General features: G+C 32.7%; 1 protein-coding gene across 3 annotated transcripts in view; it reads left to right on the forward strand.

Moving 5' to 3' along the window:
• The window catches only part of step (cytohesin steppke), a 138,703-nt gene extending 115,380 nt beyond the window's left edge, over nucleotides 1–23,323 (forward strand). For all 3 annotated transcript variants that reach the window (XM_065364546.1, XM_065364537.1, XM_065364555.1), the window contains 6 exons: nucleotides 124–236; nucleotides 4,873–5,021; nucleotides 12,332–12,443; nucleotides 17,341–17,568; nucleotides 17,841–17,910; nucleotides 21,552–23,323. In XM_065364546.1, the coding sequence (XP_065220618.1) occupies nucleotides 124–236; nucleotides 4,873–5,021; nucleotides 12,332–12,443; nucleotides 17,341–17,568; nucleotides 17,841–17,910; nucleotides 21,552–21,642 (763 nt within the window). In that variant the 3' untranslated portion in view covers nucleotides 21,643–23,323. The remainder of the gene's footprint in view (nucleotides 1–123; nucleotides 237–4,872; nucleotides 5,022–12,331; nucleotides 12,444–17,340; nucleotides 17,569–17,840; nucleotides 17,911–21,551) is intronic.

Consider the following 23,323-nt stretch of genomic DNA (forward strand, 5'->3'; position numbering starts at 1 on the left):
GTGTTTAACTTATCTACTATTTACCTATGATACTGATTTTGGCGATTTTGTTTAATTTAATATTACATACGGTAGTTAACATTGCCAGATTCTTATTCGTGTGATTTTTTTGTGCTTTTGCAGACAATTCCTATGGAGTTTTCGATTACCAGGAGAAGCGCAGAAGATTGATCGTATGATGGAATGTTTTGCTCAGAGATACTGCCAGTTAAATCCAAATATTTTTACAAATACTGGTGAGTAAACCTAAACCTACATAAACAGTGGGAATGATTATTAATATGCGAATGGGTGTCCCGGAAATCGAAGTAGTTCCGGAATTTCTTCCAAGTGGGTCAAAATCCAGAAATACCTTCGATAATGAGTCGATGTTTGCATTTTTTAGATTTTTTTGAAAATTTTTATTTTGAATTTGATTTCATTTTTTCGATTTAATCCCATTCCAAGGTCTGTAAATGATCCAAAAATGTTGAAAAAAAAATTTGAGAGCATTTTAACCCTCAGCAGCAGCCAATTTCAGGTCTTTTATGCTTCATGTCGGATTATTTGTTTCAATTTCGATTTCAATTTAAAATCAGAAATCAAAGATTTTTGAATCGGACAAATTCTCGTATGTTTTGAAAAATTTTGGGACAAAAAACTCTCCACCCCCCTTCGGCTTTTTATAGAGAGCTGAAAAAAGTCGTGTGGTAACAGAATATTTCATAATAATGAAAGAAATACTGATTTTCGGAATTTTGGGCAGTCAACTTCACATCTCAAATGGTTCCAAAACCTTCATAAAACTCTACAAAAAATTACAGAAATGTGAGCCTCTTGTTTTTTTGGGGGAGGGGGGGAGACCTGAGGGTTTTTTATGATAAGGGAGTTATTTAGGAGGATTCTAATCAGAAACGAACAATTTCCAAAAAAAAATGACTTCGATGTTTCACTTCTTTAAAATGTTTTTTTGAATCGGACAAATTCTCGTATGTTTTGAAATATTTTGGGACACACAACTCCCTCCCCCCATTCGGCTTTTAGAGCTAAAAAAGTCGTGTGGTAACAGAATATGTACTTCATACAAAAATAATAATGAAAGAAATACTGATTTTCGGAATTTTGGGCAGTCAACTTTCTCATCCCAAATCGTTCGCAAAACCTTCACAAAATTCTAGGAAAAATTACAAAAATGTGAGCCTCTTGTTTGGGGGGGGGGGGTCAAGGTATGAGGGTTTTTTATGATAAATGGGTTATTAGGAGGATTCTGATCAGAAACGAGCGAGTTAAATTTGATTTATTTCTAATTTTTATTAATTTTTTTCAACTATGGAGAGTTCTATGGGAGATTTTTCTTTCTAAAATGTATTATTTGGATGGACGATGAATTTTTTGGGTTTTTTAAATTAACATGAGGAAAGGGACTAACATTTTTAGGGATTTTTTATTTTTCCTTAAATACCAACAACTACTCTCGAGAGTGGGAGCAAAAAAGAAATCGTAAATTTTCTTCCAAAAAGGTGTATCTGTAAAATTCAATCGATTTTGAAACTTGACGCGCCTCTAAATTGAAATCAACAAATTTCATCATATTATTTTTACAATTTTTCGCACTACTTTTTTTGGAAATTTTAGAGCACGGTGAGCTTTGAAATGTGGTGTCCAAAAAAAATGGGATAATATTCGAACACAGCACACTCAACAACCAAAGGAAGGGCGCATCACACGCCATCTTTAATTTTTCAGAATTTTAATAATTTTTTTTTAGATACTGGTGGGGAAAGGGGAGGGAGGTTCGGAGTGGTCGGATCGAAGAAAACGTGAATTCAGCTCTTTCGAATTAGTTGCAATCGATAAATCAGTTCACTTGTAATTTTTTTTTTCGAATATTGATCAAAATTTTGATTTTTTTTTACTCCCTGGGGTGTTAAAATTCTATTTTTAAAAATTAGTTTTTTAAAAAAAAAAAAAACAATTTTTAATGTTTACGCTGAGTTTTTTCTAAATTTTCAAGTTTGGTATTTTTTATTTTATTTATTTTGTTTGTAAAGTTGAACTTTGAGGTTTTCTAATTTTGATTATTGATTTTGAATTTTCGCGACTGATCACTTTGAGAATTTGAAACCATCTTGACCAGCACAACGTTTTTGAATTGGAAAATAAGGAATCGAAAGGGGGACCCGAAATACACCACCAGCCAAAATTTCAGATGCTGAAATTCATTTTTCGATTTTTGGCAAATTTTTAAAAATTCAAATTTCGGCGAAAAAAACGGACTGAAAATTCGTTCATAATCGAAAATCGATTAATCGAACGCCAAAAATCGATTCATCTGCGAAATTCGAGCTCATCTAATGAGGTATGTTCGAAACGAAAAATTCAAATTCATTCTACGAGTTGGACTTTTGAATAAAAAATCGATTATGATCGAAAATCGAAATCGATTCATTTCTATTTTTTGATCTTACGAGTACATGCATACAAAGTTGATCATGATCAAAAATCGATTAATCGAACGCCAAAAGTTGATTAATTGCGTTTTTTGATCTCAAATGATCGAACATGCTCAAAATGAAATAATGTTTGCCTCGAAAACACGAAAACAGAACTTTTTGGTCAAAAATTGATCATGATCGAAAATCGATAACTCGAACTTCGAAAATCGATTCATTTGTAATCTTAGATCTCAAAAAAGCAAACATGCTGAAACTGAATAATCAATTTTGGCGTCAAAAAATAATCTAAAAAGTCGATCATGATCAAAAATCGATTAATCGAACGCCAAAATCGTTTTATTGCGATTTTTGGTTTCATGTGATCGAACATACTCCATAATGAAAAGTGAATTTTTACTTAAAAAATGGTATCTACTTTTGAATCAAAATTCGATCATGATTGAAAGTCGAGAACTCAAACAACAAAAATCGATCATGATTGAAATTTGATAATTCAAATTTCAAAAATCGATTCATTTCTTCTTCTAGATCTCACAACATCAAACATGCTCAAAATGAATAATAAATTTTGGCGTCAAAAAAAATGCCCTATAAAGTCGATCATGATCAAAAATCGAATAATCGAACACCAAAAATTGATTCAATGCGATTTTTGGTCTCATATGATTGAACATACTTCAAATTGAAAAATAAATTGTTGCCTAAAAAATGGGGTTTTTGGATCAAAATTTGATCATAATCGAAAAAATCGATAACTCAAACTACAAAAATCGATCATGATCGAAAATCAATAATTCAAATATCAAAAATCGATTCATTTGTAATTTCAAATCTCACAAAATCAAACATGCTCAAAAATGAATGATCAATTTCGGCGTCAAAAAATTGACTAAAAAGTTTATTACGATCAGAAATCGATTAATCGAACGCCAAAAATCGATTTATTCACGAATTTTAACCCTTCGCCTCAAAAATAGTACCTAATTACTTTTGGATCAAAAATCGATTACGATCAAAACTTGATAACTCATTTTCTGAAATCAATTAATTCATTTGTGATTTTAGATATCATGATCAATTTTGGCGTCAAAAATTCAACTAAAAAGTCGAATAATCGAACGCCAAAAAATCAATTAATTTGCGATTTTTGATCTTATTTACGATAAAACATGCTTAAAATGACTCAATTGATTTTAGTTTAAAAAATGAATCAACTTATAAAATCGATTACAATCAAAATTTGATTAATAATCGAACGCCAAAAATCGATTATTAGCGATTTTCGAGCTTATCAATTTCACCCTCAAAAATCGGCCATCTAATCGAAAATGTGCCATTATCGAAAATCAGTTGGGTGTAATCGAACCATAGAAATCGACTCATTCGCAATTTTCATTGGTCCAAGAAATGAGACTTCTGTCTGAATCACAAAATGATCGAAACTCGATTAATCGAACGCCGAAAATCGATTCATTTACGATTTTCGTACTCATATTATCAAACATGCTCAAAAAAAAAGGTCAATTTCTTCCTCAAAAATGAAGAAACTTCCAGATCAAAAACTGGTTCATCTTCGAAATTCGATCCTATATCTGATGAGTTGTGTTCGAAACGAAAAATTCAAATTCATTCTACAAATTGGACTTTTGAATAAAAAATCGACTATGATCGAAAATCGATTAATCGATTCATCTGCGAAATTCGATCACATCTGATCAGTTCTGTTCGAAACGAAAAATTCAAATTCATTCTAGAAATTGAACTTTTGATTAAAAAAATCGAATATGATCGAAAATCGATTATGATCGAAAATCGATTAATCGATCATCAAAAATCGATTCATCTGCGAAATTCGATCATATCTGATCAGTTATGTTCGAAACGAAAAATTCAAATTCATTCTACAAATTGAACTTTTGAATTAGAAAAATCGATTATGATCGAAAATCGATTCATCTGCGAAATTCGATCACATCTGATCAGTTATATGTTCGAAACGAAAAATTCAAATTCATTCTACAAAATTGAACTTTTGAATAAAAAAATCGATTAATCGAATTTCAAAAAATCGATTCATTCTGATCTTTTGATCTCAAACATGCCCAAACTGATTGGGAAGCTCATTGCAAAAATACCCCTTGTCCATTCACCACTTAGAACCTGTGCAACTCTCAAGTTGACCCCCCCCCCTCTTTCTCTATTTTGTGTTTGACAAATTGGAAAATTTGGTCTGGAAACCCCGAGAGCAGTCATGAAAATATAATTTGTTTGAAAAACTGGGCTCGGTGGTTCTGGTTTATGAACATTTTTCAGGAAAAAAATTACTTTCTATGCTCAACAGTTTAGAAAAAAGAGGGAGAAGGGAGCACGAATGTAAATTTATGTTGGAAAAAATGTTTACTAATTTGTTCTTTTTCCTCTCTGGTTTCATTTTCAGATACGTGTTACGTGTTATCATTCGCCATTATAATGCTCAATACCAGTTTACACAATCCAAGCGTAAAGGATAAGCCTACCGTAGAACAATTTATTTCCATGAATAGGGGTATCAACGATGGCGGCGATTTACCCCGAGAACTTCTAGTCGTAAGTACTGTACTACATTAATAAATACACCACGCTATGTTTTTCACCACCCCCGCCCCCCACGTCGGCCCCTTGTCCGCATTGTCGTCGTCGTCGTTCCGTATACGAAATACATATTAATAGTAGAGGTACCATAGTGCAGACTGTGTGTACTATCCGTACGTCGTACACGAGTCGAATTATAAATCAAAAACGCACCACCGCGTCCACGTCCACCCTGGCCAAGGTTTAAATGCCAGACGCAATACCTACCACCGAACTTCGCTGCAGAACTTATACAATGAAAGGCCTCAGCCCTGCAGAGCCGCTCAGATGGTATAATTTTCTCTCACCCTGATCCCCTCCATAACCCCTTCGCCCATCTGTGGCTGCCTACGCAGAATAATGAGAAACGAGAAAACGTATAAAATGCCAACGTGTCGGATTTTATAACACGTGAAACCGCTACTTTATTCCCCGGAATTATGGAATATTTTTAATTTTCGGTTTTATTATTATCAATTTTAAATGCCAACTTTTACACGAAAACGTAGGTCTAGGTACGTACGTAAAAGAGGGTTCGAGTTCGAAATGCTGTCTGGAGGAGGGCTAAAGAGAGGGAAGAACCGAATGTTTCGTGTTAGTTTCGTATCTCATTTTGACTTCCTTGTGTATTTGAGAAATGGGTTTTATTGAGGGAAATTCATTGTAGGATGATTATTCGAAGTACGAATATGAGTTCTGCTGTACGTAGAATCGATATAAATGAAGGGTGTTTTTCATGAAATACGTTGTGAGTCTTTTTTCAAAATGAGGTTTTCGATATTTTGACGTGTCCGTTGATTTGAAAAACAGAAAATTCCAAAATGTTGATGATGAAAATTTCAGAAGGCTGAATTATTGATTTTCAATTTTTTTATGAATTTTTAAAACTTTCAGAAATTGTTATTTTTCACGAGAAATTGTCGTTATTTATTGTAAAAAAAATTAATACATAGATGGTTTTGAACATAGAAAACTTTTTTATAGTGTACCTATTGATGAAAATTTGGTTCCCCGATATGGTTATCAGATCAATAAATCAGTAGCCTTGAAAACCGTTGTTTAAAAATCGATTTTCATTTTTCGAAATTTTGAGCTCCAACTCCTTCTCTATAGTCTGTTTTGGGGATCAGGTTTTTTTTTTTTTTTTTTGATTTTAGAATCGGAATTGGAGCATTCGAAAATAAATATTTAGATACTCATAATATCACTTTTTTGAGTGGATTGAATTTTTTGTTTCAATGCCCCCCTCCCCCAATCCAGAAAAAATTCGAAATGCTTCAAGAAATGCAAAATGTGATGAAAGATCCTGAAATTAAATCAAAAATTCTAAACATTCTATCAAAAACATAGAAAAACACTGAAAATGAAATTAACTGTTGAAAATTGAAAATGGAACAAAAAACAGAAAAATTAAATTGGAAACCCAGAAAAACTAATCATAATAGGGTACTTTACTGAAAATGAAATTGAACGTTTTGAGTATTTGATTGAAAACGTAGATTAAAATTAAAAGTGGAATTTGTAAATTAAAATCAAAATTAAAAACTTGAATTTGAAATTCAAAATTTTGCAAAGTAGATAAAAAAATTATGTAGAATGAAATTTGAGAATGTTGGAAAAAGAAATAAAAACTGAAAATAAATATGTAGGTATTTGATTGAAAACTGAAAATTGATCATAAAATTGGAAACTATAGAGTGATACATTGAAAACTTGTAAAATTAAATTGAAATTGGAAAATAAAATCAGGAACTAGGGCACAGGTTGTTGTTGCTAGAGGTAGTCTCTATGTAGTAGATCAGATCATCAAGAGGAGCCAGTGCCCAAGGACAGATGAGTAGGTGAAGACAACACCAGGGGTATTCTGAGCATCCACGTTGTGCAGGGTGGTAACATGTTGCTGTTCAATGGGCTCAGAATTGATAAACATGGCCTAAGCAGAATTCTCCAGTTGGTGGAACAATGGAGAGGGGTGGCAAGAGTGGAAGGCCAAACCTCTACATAAATAGGGATTACAAACAAGAATGCATAAGAGCTGCAGAACACCAACAACTCACTAGTTCCAGCCCCAGGGTAGCGCAACAGCTTCAGAGTGAGAAGGCGAATACCAGTGCCTAAAAACTGGCAAATTTGGCTAAGGGAATAAACCCCAACAGAAAATCATGGTGGAAGGCAATGGGAAACCACCACCATTACACTCCCTAGAATTATATGGACATCAATTTAGCAATGGCAATAAGTCTCTGTCAGGCTAATTCTCATCTGGCAAGGCAGCTGGATAGGGTGCGAAGAATATGCAGAGTCAAAACAAGGCGGAACAATATCAACGTCGCAACCTGGAATGTGAGAACTTTGTGCAGTATTGGAAAACTTGCTAATGTAGTTATGGAAGCCAGGAGATTACAAATCGACGTATTAGGAATGAGGGAGACCCAATGGACTGGAAATGGTAGAAACTGGGCAGATAAAGATTATGAAATGATTTACACTGGGAAAGACACACATGAGCTAGGTGTGGATGTATTAATATGTATCTGAATCAGTGATAAAATCAGTGCCATAATGTCAAAATCAGAGAGGATAATATTTGTGAGATTGGAGGTGAAGCCAAAACCAATCATGATAATTTGAGTTTATGCGCCAACAGCAGAAAGCAGTACAGCAGAAATCAACAACTTCTACAATGACCTCTAGAAGAAGTGATGAGCTGTTTGAAAAACAATGATGTTGTGTTTCTGATGGGAGACTTCAATGCCAAATTCTGGAACAATCATGGTAGCCAAGTTGCAGGGAGGTACACACTTGGAGAGCAGAACGAAAGATGTGAAATGCTTGTAGAGTTCGCAGAAAGACACGATCTAGTGATTTGCAATACCTGGTTCCAACAGCATGAAAGAAGATTGTAGGGGACCCTGCCCTATGATGTGATGGCGCAGTTCCTAAGACAGCACAATTCAAATTTCTGGCGTCTGGCAACGCTGATGTAAAAACCAACTGCACACGGTCTGTGCTTCACATTCTTGACTTTTTACATACTATAGTCACATCCGCTTGAACAATTACCAATTGCTTTCTTGAGAATGTATTTTTGTTTTTTTGCTTAAAAATTCGATCATTGCAATTTTTGCCGGAAGCTCTTCCAAATTGGTTTCATTGCTAAATGTGACTGAAGGTATCTCATAATGTGTTAAATTTCATCTACTTTCTAATGCGCTACTCAGTTTTTTCATTAGTGTTTATGTTCATTCATAAATTGACTAAAATTTGAATTTGTATAACCAGTCCTATGATGGCGCAGCAACAAAAACAGGCAGATTTAGATGAATCATGTAGTAGTGTATATTGTGTGCATAATGTTACATGTTTCTGTTTAAAATATTTCATAAAAAGGTATTATTGCAAAAATATTGAAAAAAGCAGGATTGTCAGCCAAATAATTAAAAAAAACATCTAACAGCCTCAAACAAAAAAAAGTTGGGGGTAAATTAGGGACCCTAATGCATTCAACATAATAATTTCAATCAAATTCAAATGATATAGTCAACAGTTTTACATTAAAATTGGATTTGCGCCATCTTAGCTCGGTGCATTTGAACTTATTTACAATTCATTTGATTGAGACAAGAGTTTGAAACCAAAAGTTTTACGTTTCTGGTGGTAACTAGTAGATAGTCTAAAGGGACCTTCCATCAAATTTTTATCCATTTTGGTTGGATACTTTAGGAGTACCAGCCCTTGGGAAAAAAATTGCGCCGTCTTAGGGCAGGGTCCCTACATTACATGTGGATCAGTCCTGGAGATTGAGTCAGAAATCAGATTGACTACATACGCGTAAAAGAAAGATTCAAGAACACAGTGAAGAACTGTCATACATATGCTGGTGCTGAATGCAACTCTGATGGGAACCTGCACAACAATTGTAGACGTCGACATTTACATCGACTACGTTTTTTTTCCAATATAATGATGGAAAAGTGACCAATTATTTATTTAGTAGGAATCTTCTGTCCATACAAAAGCCAGGTAAATGAAAAGTTTCAAAATTTTCTCATTATTTCTGATACCTTGACATGCCATCTCGACATGTAGATGTAAAATTCGATGCTCGAAATTTACATCTACAACTATGTCGACCAATTTTTCAGAATTAAAATTTCTGTTTTAGTGTGTAAAAGTTTAGTAAACATTCAAAAATATGATCTTGTTCAATGAGGAAAACAAATTTTTTAGGGCATTGATGAAATTATTCACTTTTCCACTGTTTGGAGTTGTAGATGATATGATGTTGATATTGTGGATGTACGTATTTGTTGATGTTGAATTTCACATCAACATCAACATCGACATGTCGACATGAAAATGGATTAGTTTAGTACTCTTAGATAAAGTATTGCATCATCTTTGATATAAGGATTTTCTGTTCAACTTTTTGATTATACAGACTTTTCGTCTGTACTTCTTCGGAAGTGGATTTGGCATCAATGCTGCTTTCAGCATGACTCATGAGCAATAGCCGCATCAGAGGAAATCATTTTTGAAAAAAAAATTAATTTTTAAACTCAAATTTTATAATTTTACAAAGCAGGAAGTCAACATAAATTTTGATGTGAATGTCGATCCATCCACATCCGTCATTTTTGGATGCCACATGTCAATGTGAATTTTGACCCCTTGTTGAGCTAATTGTCGATGTAATTGTCGACTGATGTTGATCTGCATTCATGTCGACACTGACAATTGGCTCATCACAGGGTCGAAATTCACATCGACATGTGGGATCCAAAAGTGACGGATGTGGATGGGTCGACATTCACATAGAAATTAGAATAGTCATTGTTGTATGGGAAGCTATTTGCTGCAAAATGCCAGATAGTCTTGAAGAGCCAGAAAAAGAGCAAAGAACGATACCAACAACTTGACATTACAAAAATCAAATCAAAACGTGTGCAAAAGAAATTTCAAGAAGAACTGGAGAAACAAAAGGAAGACAAGTTGGAAGAAGAACAAGGTATCGAAGAAAAGTGGCAAGAATGGAAGCAAAAGGTTAAAACAGCAGCAGAAAAGTCTATTCCACTCAAAGGAAAAAGAAAACACCAACCATGGATGACTCAAGAGATACTGGATCTGATGGAAGAACGAAGAAAAGCAAACAGACCAAGTAGTGAATACACCGCACTAAATAACGAGATCATGGGAATATGCAGAATGACCAAAAATGAATGGTATGAGGAGAAGTGCCAGGAAATAAAAGAACTGGAGAAAAGGCTCAACTCTAGAGAAATGCATACCGAGTGAAGCAGATGATGGCCGTCCACAAGAAAAGAAGGAGTGGAATAGCATATATGCGAAGAAAAGACTGAAAGTATCGTGTTAACAATCAAGAAACAGAAGAGGTCTGGATCAAAATGAAAAAATGAAAATATAAAATGAATACTTAGACCTGAAAATAAGTTCATGAAAATATACCTAATCAAAAAATGATAAGAAAACTAAAAATTGAAAAATAGAAAGTAAAATTGAAAAATGATTGTAAAACTGAAAACTGGAAGTTAAATTGTGATCTGCGAATGAAATCAAAAACTGATAATACAATATTGGAAGTTTCGATAAAATTGAAAAGAAAAAATGAAAAATATTGAAAATTAACAAAAAAAATCCCTAATTTTTGATTTTCAATAATTCTCCAAGTATCTAGAAATCAGTTTGATTAGCTGAAATTTTGCATTTTGAGGTGGGAGGGGGGGGGGGTTCAGGCCATGCTCTTTCCAAAAATCGCCTCCTCGTTCAAATCATAGACAGACACCTAGGTGCGAGTGTTCCCTTATATCAGACATGAAAAAACACCTCAATTTCGCATTATGGTATTCAAAAGGCCACTTATGTTAAATTGAAACATAATTTCTACTCAAGCTTATAAAATATCATTCAAACTAACAGCAAACTCGGTCGATCCACGTTCCCCTCTTCACATCTTTGCTCTCGCCTTTCAGAACGACCTATTTCGCGAAACCTTTAACAAATGCTATATAAATCTAAAGGTAATTTCTCGGCGATTATATCTGTCCGAAATAATCTTCTTACGTACTACAAGCAACGCAAACACGAGTATCCAAACTGAAAACAAACACGTGATGAACAAATTCTCTGCGTCCAAGTTGATTATCTTCGGTGACCTCTGGCTATATGGTACCAGGTCCTTGGAACGGATAAGTGTATCCTATCCTTGAATTGGTGAGGGCAGTTTGAGCTGAGAATCCAAAAATGGCCTCGAAGCGTATTCGATACTTATAGACCTACTACGTCCAAGTTGAAATCGATTTCATAAATTTTGCTAATAACAAAAATATAGTCGCGCTGGTTAATCGGATATAATTTCGCGTATTATTTCTGCAGCTGCGTCCGAAATTGTCTTGTGCGGAGCTCTTCTATACCTAGTAACCTTATATGCCCAGTTAGGTATAACATCGATGAAAATTTCATTGTTTATTGGTGAAACAAACGCGGTAACGCGTATCTAAGGCTGGTAATTAATCGGTTACGCGTGATTTGTAGGTAAATTTAGTACGAACGGTCGAAAGTGCCTTGCAGAGAGAGAGAGACAGAGAGGAAAGGTGAAATTGGCGACGAACGAGAAAGTTATGCAGCCATGGCATAGTCGTAGTCGTAGCTGTAATGTGTATTGTGTATATATATATGACGATATGATGGGTTTTAATTAAACTCTTCGCACAGTAGTAATCGGACCATTCTATAGGGTTATGATAATACGGAGTATCCGCTTATGTGTAGCTCCACAGTTCGCATTTACCTTACTACAAGACAGTATAAGGTGAAAATAAAAATTTTGCGCCCGGATTACACGTATTAGTAGGTAGGTAGGTAGGTAGGTAGGTAGGTAGGTAGGTATATTGCTCAAAGAGTGTTTGGGGATTACATGGCAAAGCTCACGCGATTCCCTCCACCAATATCTATATGCATCTAAAGTACGAGTATATAACCCGCCGAAGGAAAATGGCCTTGTTTTTATTTACCAACTCGAGCTCGAGCTCGCGCCCGCGATGGTAATTTAAACGTCGGTTTTTTGCAGCAGTAGCAGCTAAACGACGACCGTGAGAATTTATAATTAAAATTTTTCCTAGTCCGGTAACTTAATCGGTCTAGATTTTAAGCCTTGCCCAGTTCACAAATTGCGATGTTGAGTTTACGTTAGTTATAGGTGGTCTAGGAGGTATTCGATGTTATTATGATGAGGTGTTAATTTTGGTTTTTGTTTTGTTTTTTTGCAGAGTTTATACGAAAGTATTAAAACAGAACCGTTCAAGATACCAGAGGACGATGGTAACGATTTAATGCACACTTTCTTCAATCCAGATAAAGAAGGCTGGCTGTGGAAACAAGGTATAAATGAAATTTGAAGTACTATTTTTAATGTGTAAATATGGAGTTTTTTTTTTTTTGGTCTTTCAAGCTGGGAGCTTGACAAATTGAAAAAAGATGGGCGAGGGGAGAGAAGGGAGGATGGTGGTACTCTTCACATGAACGATGAATCAGTCTGAATCAGTTTGGTGAAAAAGCCAATTTTGAGGAAACAGTATCACCAAATTGAGCCTTCAAGAGTGGCTAACTGGGGATCTAATTTCATATTCGTGTTCAGAAAGTTCGAGGCTCTCGATCATCTTTGAAAACACCGATCGATGGATTAAAAAATCGATTTCAGAGAGGAAAAAAGGTTATTTTTGGGCCCATTTTTTCGAATAGAAACGAAGAATAACTTTATGTGATGGAAAATGGCGAATAAATCGATTTTCGGCATTCGATTAATCGCTTTTAAATCATAATCGACTTTTTAGTGCTTTTTTTGACGCCAAAATTGATCATTCGTTTTGATCGTGTTTGACCTTGTGAGATATAAAATTACAAAAGAATGGATTTTTAAAGTTTGAATTATCGATTTTCGATCATGATCGATTTTTGTAGTTTGAGTTTTCGATTTTCGATCATGATCGATTTTTGATTCAAGAGTCCTATTTTTTAAGAAAAAATGTATTTTTCATTTTGAGTATGTTCGATCATAAGAGAACAAAAATCGCAACGAATCGATTTTTGGCGTTCGATTATTCGATTTTCAATCATGATCGACTCTTTAGTGCATTTTTTGACGCCGAAATTGATTATTCATTTTGAGCATGTTTGTCCTTGTGAGATCTAAAATCACAAATGAATCGATTTTTGAAGTTCGAGTTGTTGATTTTCGATCATGATCGATTTTTGATCCAAAAGTCCCATTTCTTAGGAAAAAAATTACTTTTCATTTTGAGTACATTCGATCATATATGAGACCAAAAATCGCAATGAATTGATTGTTGGCGTTCGATTATTCGATTTTCGATAGTAATCGATTTGTACATATGTTTGATTATGTACCTATGAGACCAAAAATCGCAATGAATTGATTTTTTGCGTTCGATTATTAGATTATCGATCTTGATCGACTTTTGTAGTTTGAGTTTTCGATTTTGGATCATAATCGATTTTAAAAGTCCCATTTTTTAGGCAAAAATTCATTTTTCATGTTGAATATGTACGATATTATGAGACTAAAAATCGCAATGAATCGTTTTTTTCGCGTTCAATTATTCAATTTTCGATCATAATGGACTTTTTAGTGCATTTTTTGACGCCAAAATGAATTATTCATTTCGAGCTTGTTTGATTTTGTGAGATCTGAAATTACAAATAAATCGATTTTTGAGATTTTTATTCATCTATTTCGATTGTGATCGATTTTTGAGCATGTTCGATCATACGAGACCAAAAATCGCAATGAATCGATTGGTGGCGTTCGATTAATCGATTTTCGATCATGATCGACTTTGTAGTGCATTTTTGACGCCAAAATGAGGCAGGCTTCATTTTGTGAGATCTAAAATTACAAGTGAATCGATTTTTGAAATTCGAGTTGTCGATGTTCGATCGTGACCGATTTTTGATCCAAATAAAGTTCAATTTTCGAAGCGTATAAATCGAAATTGAGAATGAATCGATTTTTTTCGCAAAAGTCGGAAAATCCTGTATCTTTGAAGCAAAAATTATTTGTCATTTTGAATGTGTGTTCGATCATGTATGAGATCGAAAAATCAAAATGAATCGATTTTCGATCTTAGTTGATTTTTTGTTCAAAAGTCCAATTTGTAAAATGAATTTGAATTTTTCGTTTCGAACATAACTCACCAGATGGGATCGAATTTCGCAGATGAATCGATTTTTGATGTTCGATTCATCGATTTTCGATCATAATCGATTTTTTTAATTCAAAAGTTCAATTTGTAGAATGAATTCGAATTTTTCGTTCCGAACATAACTCATCAGATATAGGATCGAATTTCGCAGATAAATCGATTTTTGATGTTCGATTAATCGATTTTTGATCGCGATCAATTTCTAATCTGCAAGTTTCTTATTTTTGTGGTAGAAATTGACCTTGACTTTTTAGCATATTCGATGATACGAGTTCGAAAATCACTGATAAATCGATTTTTGGCGTTCTATTCGGTAATGTCGACTTTTTAATCCATTTTTAACTCCAAAAATTGATAATTCATTTTTATCATGTTTGAATTTGTGCGATCTAAAATCACAAATGAATCGATTTTTGAAGTTTGATGTATCGATTTTCCATCAGAATCGATTTTTGTAGTCTGAGTTATCGATTTTGGATCATGATCGAATTTTGACTCTAAAAACTCTAAAGTACCAATTTTGAGGAGAAGAGATTAACAATCGCGAATATATCGATATTTCAAGTTCGATTTCTCGATTTTTGATGCAAAAGTCGTATTTTTTTGGCAAAAACTCATGTTTTATTTTGAGCATGTTCGATCATATGAGATCGAAAATCGCAATGAATCGATTTTTGGCGTTCGATTTTTCGATCTTCGATTATGATCGAATTTTTCGTTCATTTTTGTCGCTAAAATTGATTATTTATTTTAAGAATTTTCAACCTTGTCAGATCGAAAATTGTAAACGAATCGATTTTCGATCTCGCACGATTTTTTGTTCCAAAAGTCCATTTTTTTAGCAAAGGGATGGAAACTCGCGAATTAATCGATTTTTGATTCAAAAGTCGTATTTTTGAGCGAAAAATTCATTATTAATTTTGAGCACTTTCGATCTCATGGGGTCGAAAATCGCAAGTAAATCGATTTTGCCGTTCGATTAATTGAGTTTCGACCATGATCGACTTTTTAGTCCATTTTTGACGCCAAAATTGATTACTCATTTTGAGCATATTTGAACTAGTGACATCGAAAGTCACTAATTTATCGATTTTCAAAGTTCGATTTATCGATTTTCAAAGTTCGATTTATCGATTTTCAAAATTCGATTTATCGACTTTCAAAATGCGATTTTTTTATTTTCGGTCATTACGGATTTTTGATACAGAAGTCCATTTTTGGGGGAAAAAAATTGAAATTTCAAATTAATCGATTATTGAAGTTCGATTTATCGATTTTTTTGAGGCGAAAATTAATTTGTCATTTTGAGCAATTTCGATTATTTATTATGACATTAAAAACTGCAAATTAATCGATTTTTGGCATTCGATCAGTCTGTTTTCGATCATGAACGATTTTTTGATCCATTTTTTGAGGCTAAAATTGATTATTTAAGAATAATTAATTTTTTATTTCGAAAATGATTGATCCCAGGATCAAATTTTGCAAATGAGTCGATTTTTCTGGTTCGATTAATCGATTTTCGATCATTATCGACTTTCGTTTCGACAAAGTATTTTTTTCAGGTCTGAAATCGATTCTTCATTTTGAGGAGATTCGATCATATGAGAAAGAAATCGCAAGTCAATCGATTTTTGCATTTGGAATAGTCGATTTTCCATCATAATCGATTTTTGATCCAAAAGTCTCTGTTTGAAGTTGAAATTGATGAGTATGTTCAATGAAGTTGTATAATTGAAATTGGAAATCTTTTATCAAACGATTTTTGGCGGTTCGATTAATGGATTTTCGATCAGGAGGCCTTAACGATAACCATAACATCGAAATTGGCAGATGAATGATTGCATTTTTGTATTTTTGAAACCCCGGCGTTTTGTTTCCTGTATTTTTTAAAATTATCTTGAGAAGTTATTTTAAAAAAATTACTCATATAAATATCTGGTTCAACGAAGAAAAAATTCTATTGTTTGTACTCGTAAAATTGCAGCGTACGCGAAGGGGAGGGAGGGAAGGGGGTTGCTATTTTTTAATGTTCAACCAAAATAACTTATTCAACACGACGTGTACCTTTTTTTCTACCCACCTGTCCTGTGTGTACCTAAGACGTGTATAAATTTATTCAATTATATTTTGCAACGTATAAAATTAATTAAAGAAACCCAAACAAAGAATAAGTAAAAATTGTATAAAAATGAAAATTTTCCCATTACAAGAAGCTCATCGACAAGACGGTCCGGTCCGATCCGGTCGACTTCTGCGGGTCAGGCGGGGTCAGGTCGGTTTTAATAGTACCTGGTACTACGTTGTTGTTGTTGTTGCGAAAGACCTTGGAAATATTTTCGCCAACTCGGTGTTATTTTTTAAGCAGTAACGTCTTAAGCTCTCTCGTTCCAGAGACGCGAACGAATTCATTATTTTCAAGTAAAATAACAACGTAGCTTGCTGCGGGAATAGGTAATTAATCAAAATTCAAAATCCTTTTCTAAGCTCGCAAAAGGTTAATTGGTGGGAAAAAAGGAGATGGATTTTTAGGGTACAAGGGTGCGTTGTTGTTGTTGTTGTTGTGCTGCTTTGGTGCAATATATGTACGTGCAGTTTTAGTATGGTATCCTCGTCTCCTTTCGAATAGTGAACTTGTGGTAGATTTAATCACTCGGATGAGGAAAAGGCACCCAAGGGAGAGGGTTATTTATAAAGCAAGGAGGGGGAGGAGGAGAGGGGGGTTGATCGCGAGACACGCTTAGCGGGTGTTAAAATATCCGAAGCAAAGACACCGACTATAGATACGAAGAGAAGACGACCGAGAGTACAAATTGTTTAATTTATAAGGCGCCAGGTTCTCTGTTTTATGAGACGTTTGGCTAAACTTCGGTGTGTCTGTGTAGCTTGTCGTCTTTTTGGCTTCGTTTGAGGCGTCAAAACATCCCGTAAGCATTGTAATGTAGAGCTTTTTAGTTTAATTAAAAGTTGCTTTGATTATGTAGCTGTATAGGTAATTGATATTTTGAGCATATTACTCGTACTTATATTGTGTATTTGTGTTGTTTGTTTGGCAGGTGGACGTTACAAAAGCTGGAAACGTCGATGGTTCATATTGAACGATAACTGTTTGTATTATTTCGAGTACACGACGGACAAAGAGCCGAGAGGTATCATTCCATTGGAGAATATTCAAGTGCGAGAAGCATCGGATAGAAATAAACCGCATTGTTTCGAGTTATACGCGACCGCATCCGAATTCATCAAAGCTTGCAAAACCGATAGCGAAGGCAAAGTTGTCGAAGGTACGTCGAGTATACGATTGGCTTGGATTTTAACCCTTTAGATTATTTCACAGTGTCTGTGTCCTTTTTGATTGTGAGTCGTATACTGCGTTGTGTACTTAGATTGGCTCACTAAGTTCAGTTTCGAAGTAGACTTTTATTGCGTAATTTCAAGTTGAGGAAAATTTGAGATGAAATATTTCAAATTATCTCGATTTTTTTAACATTGCGAGGGTTATTTATTTATAGTTACGATAATGTTGAATAATTTTTGTAATGTTTTCTTTTCACAGGCAAACATACCGTATATAGAATGTCAGCTGCAACCAAAGAAGAAAAAGAAGAATGGATCAAATGCATAAGGTATAGATAATAATGAATTCGAAAAAAATTTCGTCAAAATGAAATTGGCTGAAAATCAAAAGAATTGGTATTTCCCCCAATTTTGAATTGAAAATATTCTAGAACCGGTTAAAAAAGCCTTTTGAAAGTCGTAAAAATTCGCCTATAGTTTTAAATCGTCGATTTTTTGTGAAACAGACCCCCCCCCTTTTTCTGTCAAAATTGTCAAAAATTTGCAATTTTGGTTAAAAATGTCAAAAATATATAATTTTTAATCAAAAAATTGTCAAAAATGTCTAATATTAGACAAATCTATCAAAAATCCCCAATTTGTGGTCAAAATTGTCAGAAATGTCCAATTTTGGTCAACATTGTCAAAATTTTCTAATTTTGGTTAAAATTGTCAAAAATATCCAACTCTGGTAAAAATTGTCAAAAGTTTATACTTACTTAGTTCTAGTCAAAATTGTCAAACACGTCTCTAATTTTGGCCCAAATTGTCAATAAATTTCTACTTTGGCCAAAATCGTCAAAGTTTTTCAATTGTAGTCAAAATTGTCAAAAATTTCCAATTCTGGTCAAATATTACCAAAAATTTCCAATTTTGTTCAAAATTGCCATTAATTTCTAAATTTGATCAAAACTATCAAAAATTTATAATTTTGGTTAAAATTGTCTGAAATATGCAATTCTGGTCAAAACTGCATAAAATTTTTAATTCTGGTCAAAATTGTCAAAAATTTTTAATTCTGGTCAAAATTGTCAAAAATTTCTAGCTTTGGTCAAAATTGCCAAAAATTTCCAATTCTGGTAAAAAATGTCAAAAATATATAATTTTAGTCAAAATTGTCTAATATTGGACAAATCTATCAAAAATTCGCAATTTGTGATCAAAATTGTCAGAAATTTGGTTAAAATTGTCAAAAATATCCAATTCTTGTCGAAATTGCCAAAAATTTCTAATTCTGGTCAAAATTGTCAAATTATTTTAAAAAATAGAAAAAATTGTACTTGTTTGACCAAAATGACAAAAGAGCCTGATTAAGTACTCAAAAAATATCAAAATTGCAAAAAAATCCTAAATCTCGCTGTTTCGGCCCAAACATTAACAAAAAAATATTTTTTTTCTGTCTAAATTTCCACAAAGTTTCGTCTTTTTTGTCAACATTATTAAAAAGTTCCAGAAAGTCGTAATTTTTTGTTCAAAATGACGAAAAAGCCTGATTGGGGGGGGGGGGGGGAGGGCAAAATTGCTATAAAAACTGTATTTTTTCACAAATAGTAAAAAAGTTGAATTTTCAAAAAAAAATTCAAGTACTTACTCAAAAAATGTATTATTTTTTTGCCGAAATTGCGGGAAAAAATCCTAAATCTTCCTGTTTTGCCCCAAAATGATCAGAAAATCATTTTTTTGACGAAAATGGGGGGGGGGTGAATTACAATACAAACTGTATTTTTTGGTAAAAAAAATCAATTAAAAAATGTAGTTTTTTGCCAAAATTGCCAAAAAATCCTAAATCTTGCTGTTATAATGGCCCAAAGTTTCACTATTTTGGTCAAAATGACAAAAAATACTTATTGCGGGGGGGGGGGGGAATTGCTATAAAAACTGTATTTTGCCATAATGGTAAAAAAAAGTTTGATTTTCAAAAAAAATTCAAGTGCTCAAATAATGCATTTTTTTGCCGAAATTGCAAAAAAATTCCTAAATCTGGATGTTATTTTGTGCCCAAAATTATCGAAAAATCTTTTTTTTTGTCAAAATTTTGCCCAAATTAAAGTTCTGTGTATTTCAAAATTTGCAGAAAAGCTCATTTTTTCGCCAACGTCACATTAAAAAAAAAAAAAACAGTTTTAAAAAAATTGAGACTGGCTAAAAATACAAAAAAAATAAAATGAAAAATAAATTTAATTGCCAGAATTTTCAAGAAAAGTCTTTTTTTTAAAATTTATTTACTTTTTATGCGAAATTTTGAATCTTGCTTTTTTTTACTAAAATTGCCGAAATAGTCTGTTTTTAGACAAAGTTGTCAAAAAGTCTTGTTTTTGATTCAAAAATTGAAAAAAATGATACTCCCTCCTCTTCCCCTCCCCTCTCCCTCCAAATAACTAAAAAAAACTTTTGGTAAAAATTTTCTGTAAAAATATGTATTACTTTTGTCAAAATTTCTAAATGTGCTGCTTTTTGTCAAAACTGCAGAAAAATCGTGTTTATTTTCGCCAAAATTTACAAAAAAATTCTGTTTTTTGCCAACATTATCAAAAAATATGTTTTTTTTTAAAAATCAAAATTTGATTTAAAAAAAAAACTCACGTTTTATCAAATTTGTCGAAAAAGTTGAAAATGTAACAGAATCGGTCTTCGTTAAAATTACTGCATCATGTGATACTTTTTTTTTGTTGAATTTTCCAACAAGTTTGGTTTTGTTTGTCAACATTTCTTGTTGTTTTGTACTTGGAAAAAATTCCCCCCTTCCCCCTCCTAAAAATTCCAAAAACCCATTTGCTGTTTTTTTTTGATAAAATTTCCATAAAAATTTTGTTTTGTTGAAATGAGTTTTTTTTTTGCCTAAATTTTCCAAAAAGTTGTATATTTCTGCCAAAAGAGCTGCTTTTTTATTTTAAAAATTCCTATTTTTTCACAAAAATGCGAAAAAACCTCGTTTTTTTGTCAAAGTTTCCAAAAAGTCCTGTTTTGTATCAAAACCTGAAGAAAGACCCAGTTTTTTTTTTTTTTTTTTGACTGAAATAGAAAAGAAGACGCACTTTTTCGCCATCACTGCGAAGAAAAAAATTCCTTTTTATAAAATTAAGACCTTTTTGCCATAATTTAAAAAATCAAATGACTTGTGCACTTCTTTGTCCAAATTTTCAGAAAATCATACTTTTTTTTGAATGAAAATTGCGAAAAGACCTTGTTTTTTTTTACTCAAATTGTCATAAAATTTTCATCATTCTGTATTATTGGAAAGTCTTGCTTTTTTTTTGCAAAAATTGAAAAAACATCATTTTTGGTAGAAATTATTACAAAAAAAATTCTTTAAAAATCTTTATAAAAAAATTTCTAATGTGTTTTTTTGAGTCAAAATTGCAAAAAAAAATCCTGCTTTTTGCCAAAATTCTCAAAATATCCTGTTCATTGACAAAATTATTAACAATACTTTTTTTCTGTAGATAATTGAACAAACTATACATTTTTGTGGAAAAAAGGTCCTGATTTTTTGCACAAAATGACTTTCAAGTGCTACTTGCTTGCCAAAGTTTCTAAATAGTCATGTTTTTTTCTGTCGAAATTCAGAAAATGTCTATTTTGTTGCCAAGATGACCAACATTACTTTTTTTTAAAAATAAAATTGCCAACAAAAGTCCTACTTTTTTTGGAGGGAGATGGGCAAGTTCTGGACTGTTTTATCCTTTTTTTTTTTTTTTTTTTTTTTTTTTTTTTTTGGCAAAATGTAGTAAAATGCTTCTTTTTTTGGCTGGAATAGCCAAAATTGCAAAAAAAATATTTTTTTTTCTCAACTTTTTACATCAATTGCCAAAAATTGAAAGAATGATATTTTTTGACGAAAATTTTTTGCTGTCATTTCTGTCTAAATTGCATCAAGTCGTGTTTTTTTAAAAAAACTTTTCTTAAATATTCTTTTTTCTTTTGTTCACAGGCAAAGCATCAGTCACAATCCGTTCTACGATATGTTAGCAGCGCGCAAGAAGAAAGCTCAAAAAAATTCGCACCATCATTTCAAAAGTTAGTGACTACAGAAATACGAAACGGCATTTCTGTGACGACAGCCGTTTTCAGTTAAACAACATGGAGTGCCTTATCTCTTTTCAACTTTCGTCGAATTGATAATTATTATTACTACTTTTTTTTATACGATGTTTTTATGTATACCTATTCATTGTTTTATCGCCGTAAGTTTTTTTCCAATATCCCCTCCCCCACCCCCACCCCCTCTCTCATCCCTCCCAGTTTCGATTCTTCGATTCAAGCATCCGCGTTTTAATTGGTGGAAAAAAACAGAAATGAGAGACCCTAATAGTACGAATATTGTCGTTCAAGTGCAAACCTATCTGGTCGATTGTTTGAGTATTTTTTTTTTCGAAAATATTTTTCAATGGTCCAGATTTGGAAACTTGTCGTGTGATCGAAGATGGGGCTATTTTTGTTGTTGTTTTTTCTATCTGTGGAACTGATGAATAGCGTCGAACGCTCAGTGCACTTTGAAAGATTTTCGGGTTCATTTAAAATGAATAAATCGAATCAGTCTTTTTAAAAGATTTGGGTTTTTGAAGAAAAAAATAGAATAAAAAAATGGCCATCTCGATGATTACAAATCGTACTCTTTAAAAGTGAAATTAATTTTTTTTTTTTTAAAGGAAAAATGTATTATAGCTTGGAAATTTTACGAATTTTTTGTTTTCTAAGGTCTCAATTTTTCTACTTCACACCTTGCGTTGTTAGGTTCGTGTGCTGCAAAGCTTAATTAAGTATATTTTTATCAAAGTGATTCGTCGTCGCTCTCGCAGCTGCGACGATTTTTCCATTTTAATAAGTCGTACAAAAGTATCGTGTCCTGTTTGCTATATAGAGAGACGATTAAGGATAATTTTATTTTCGAAAAATAATGTGATAATCTTACGTTAATTTTTAGCCTGCAGTATCGTTGCTCTACGAATAAATTAAAAAATACCTAATTTTTAAAGAAAAAAATAGAAACAAAATATACGTCGTCGCGTGGGCGTGGTTTTTTTTCCACGATGCTTTTTTTTATAATATAAATAGACAATATAAGTGTATAATTTCGTTGCGAAAAAAATGTGATATTTTTGTTATTATGTATTTTGTTTTTTTTCTCTTTCTTTCTTCTTTTTTAAATAATACCTAATTCGTCGTGTGTAAATAGACATTTTTCATTTTTTAATTCAGGTGTAAATCGGTTACTTAGTACACATTGAACGCTTATCCGTGGTACATTTTTTATTTTATTGTTTTATGACGTGTGCTTTTTAATTTTTTTTTTTTTTAATTCGGTTCTCGAGTCTATACAATGTGGCGCGTTGTTACGTAATGAAAAATATATTGTATGTACATTCGTTCTTATAAATATTATTATGCAGATCTCTATTTTGTTGTCAATTTTTCTTTTTTTTTTCTTTGTCGTTCGTTAAGTGACTGGTTATATCGTATTATGTTTTTCTCGTGTATTTTTTTTTCTCTTTTTGTGTTATTTTTTGTAACGAATGTCACTACTTGTCTGTTCATTGTACAGGTTTATTATTTTTTTTTTATAATTATTATTTTATTTCCATTTTTTGAAAAAAAATATAACTGTGTAAATCACAAAATAGCGAAATGTATTATCATGTTTACCAAAGTTTATATCAAGTCGGTACTTTTAGTTGAAAATAAATTTCTTATTTGAAATATTAA

This window comes from Planococcus citri, chromosome 1 (assembly GCF_950023065.1).
Source record: "Planococcus citri chromosome 1, ihPlaCitr1.1, whole genome shotgun sequence".
Taxonomy (NCBI): Eukaryota; Metazoa; Arthropoda; class Insecta; order Hemiptera; family Pseudococcidae; genus Planococcus; species Planococcus citri.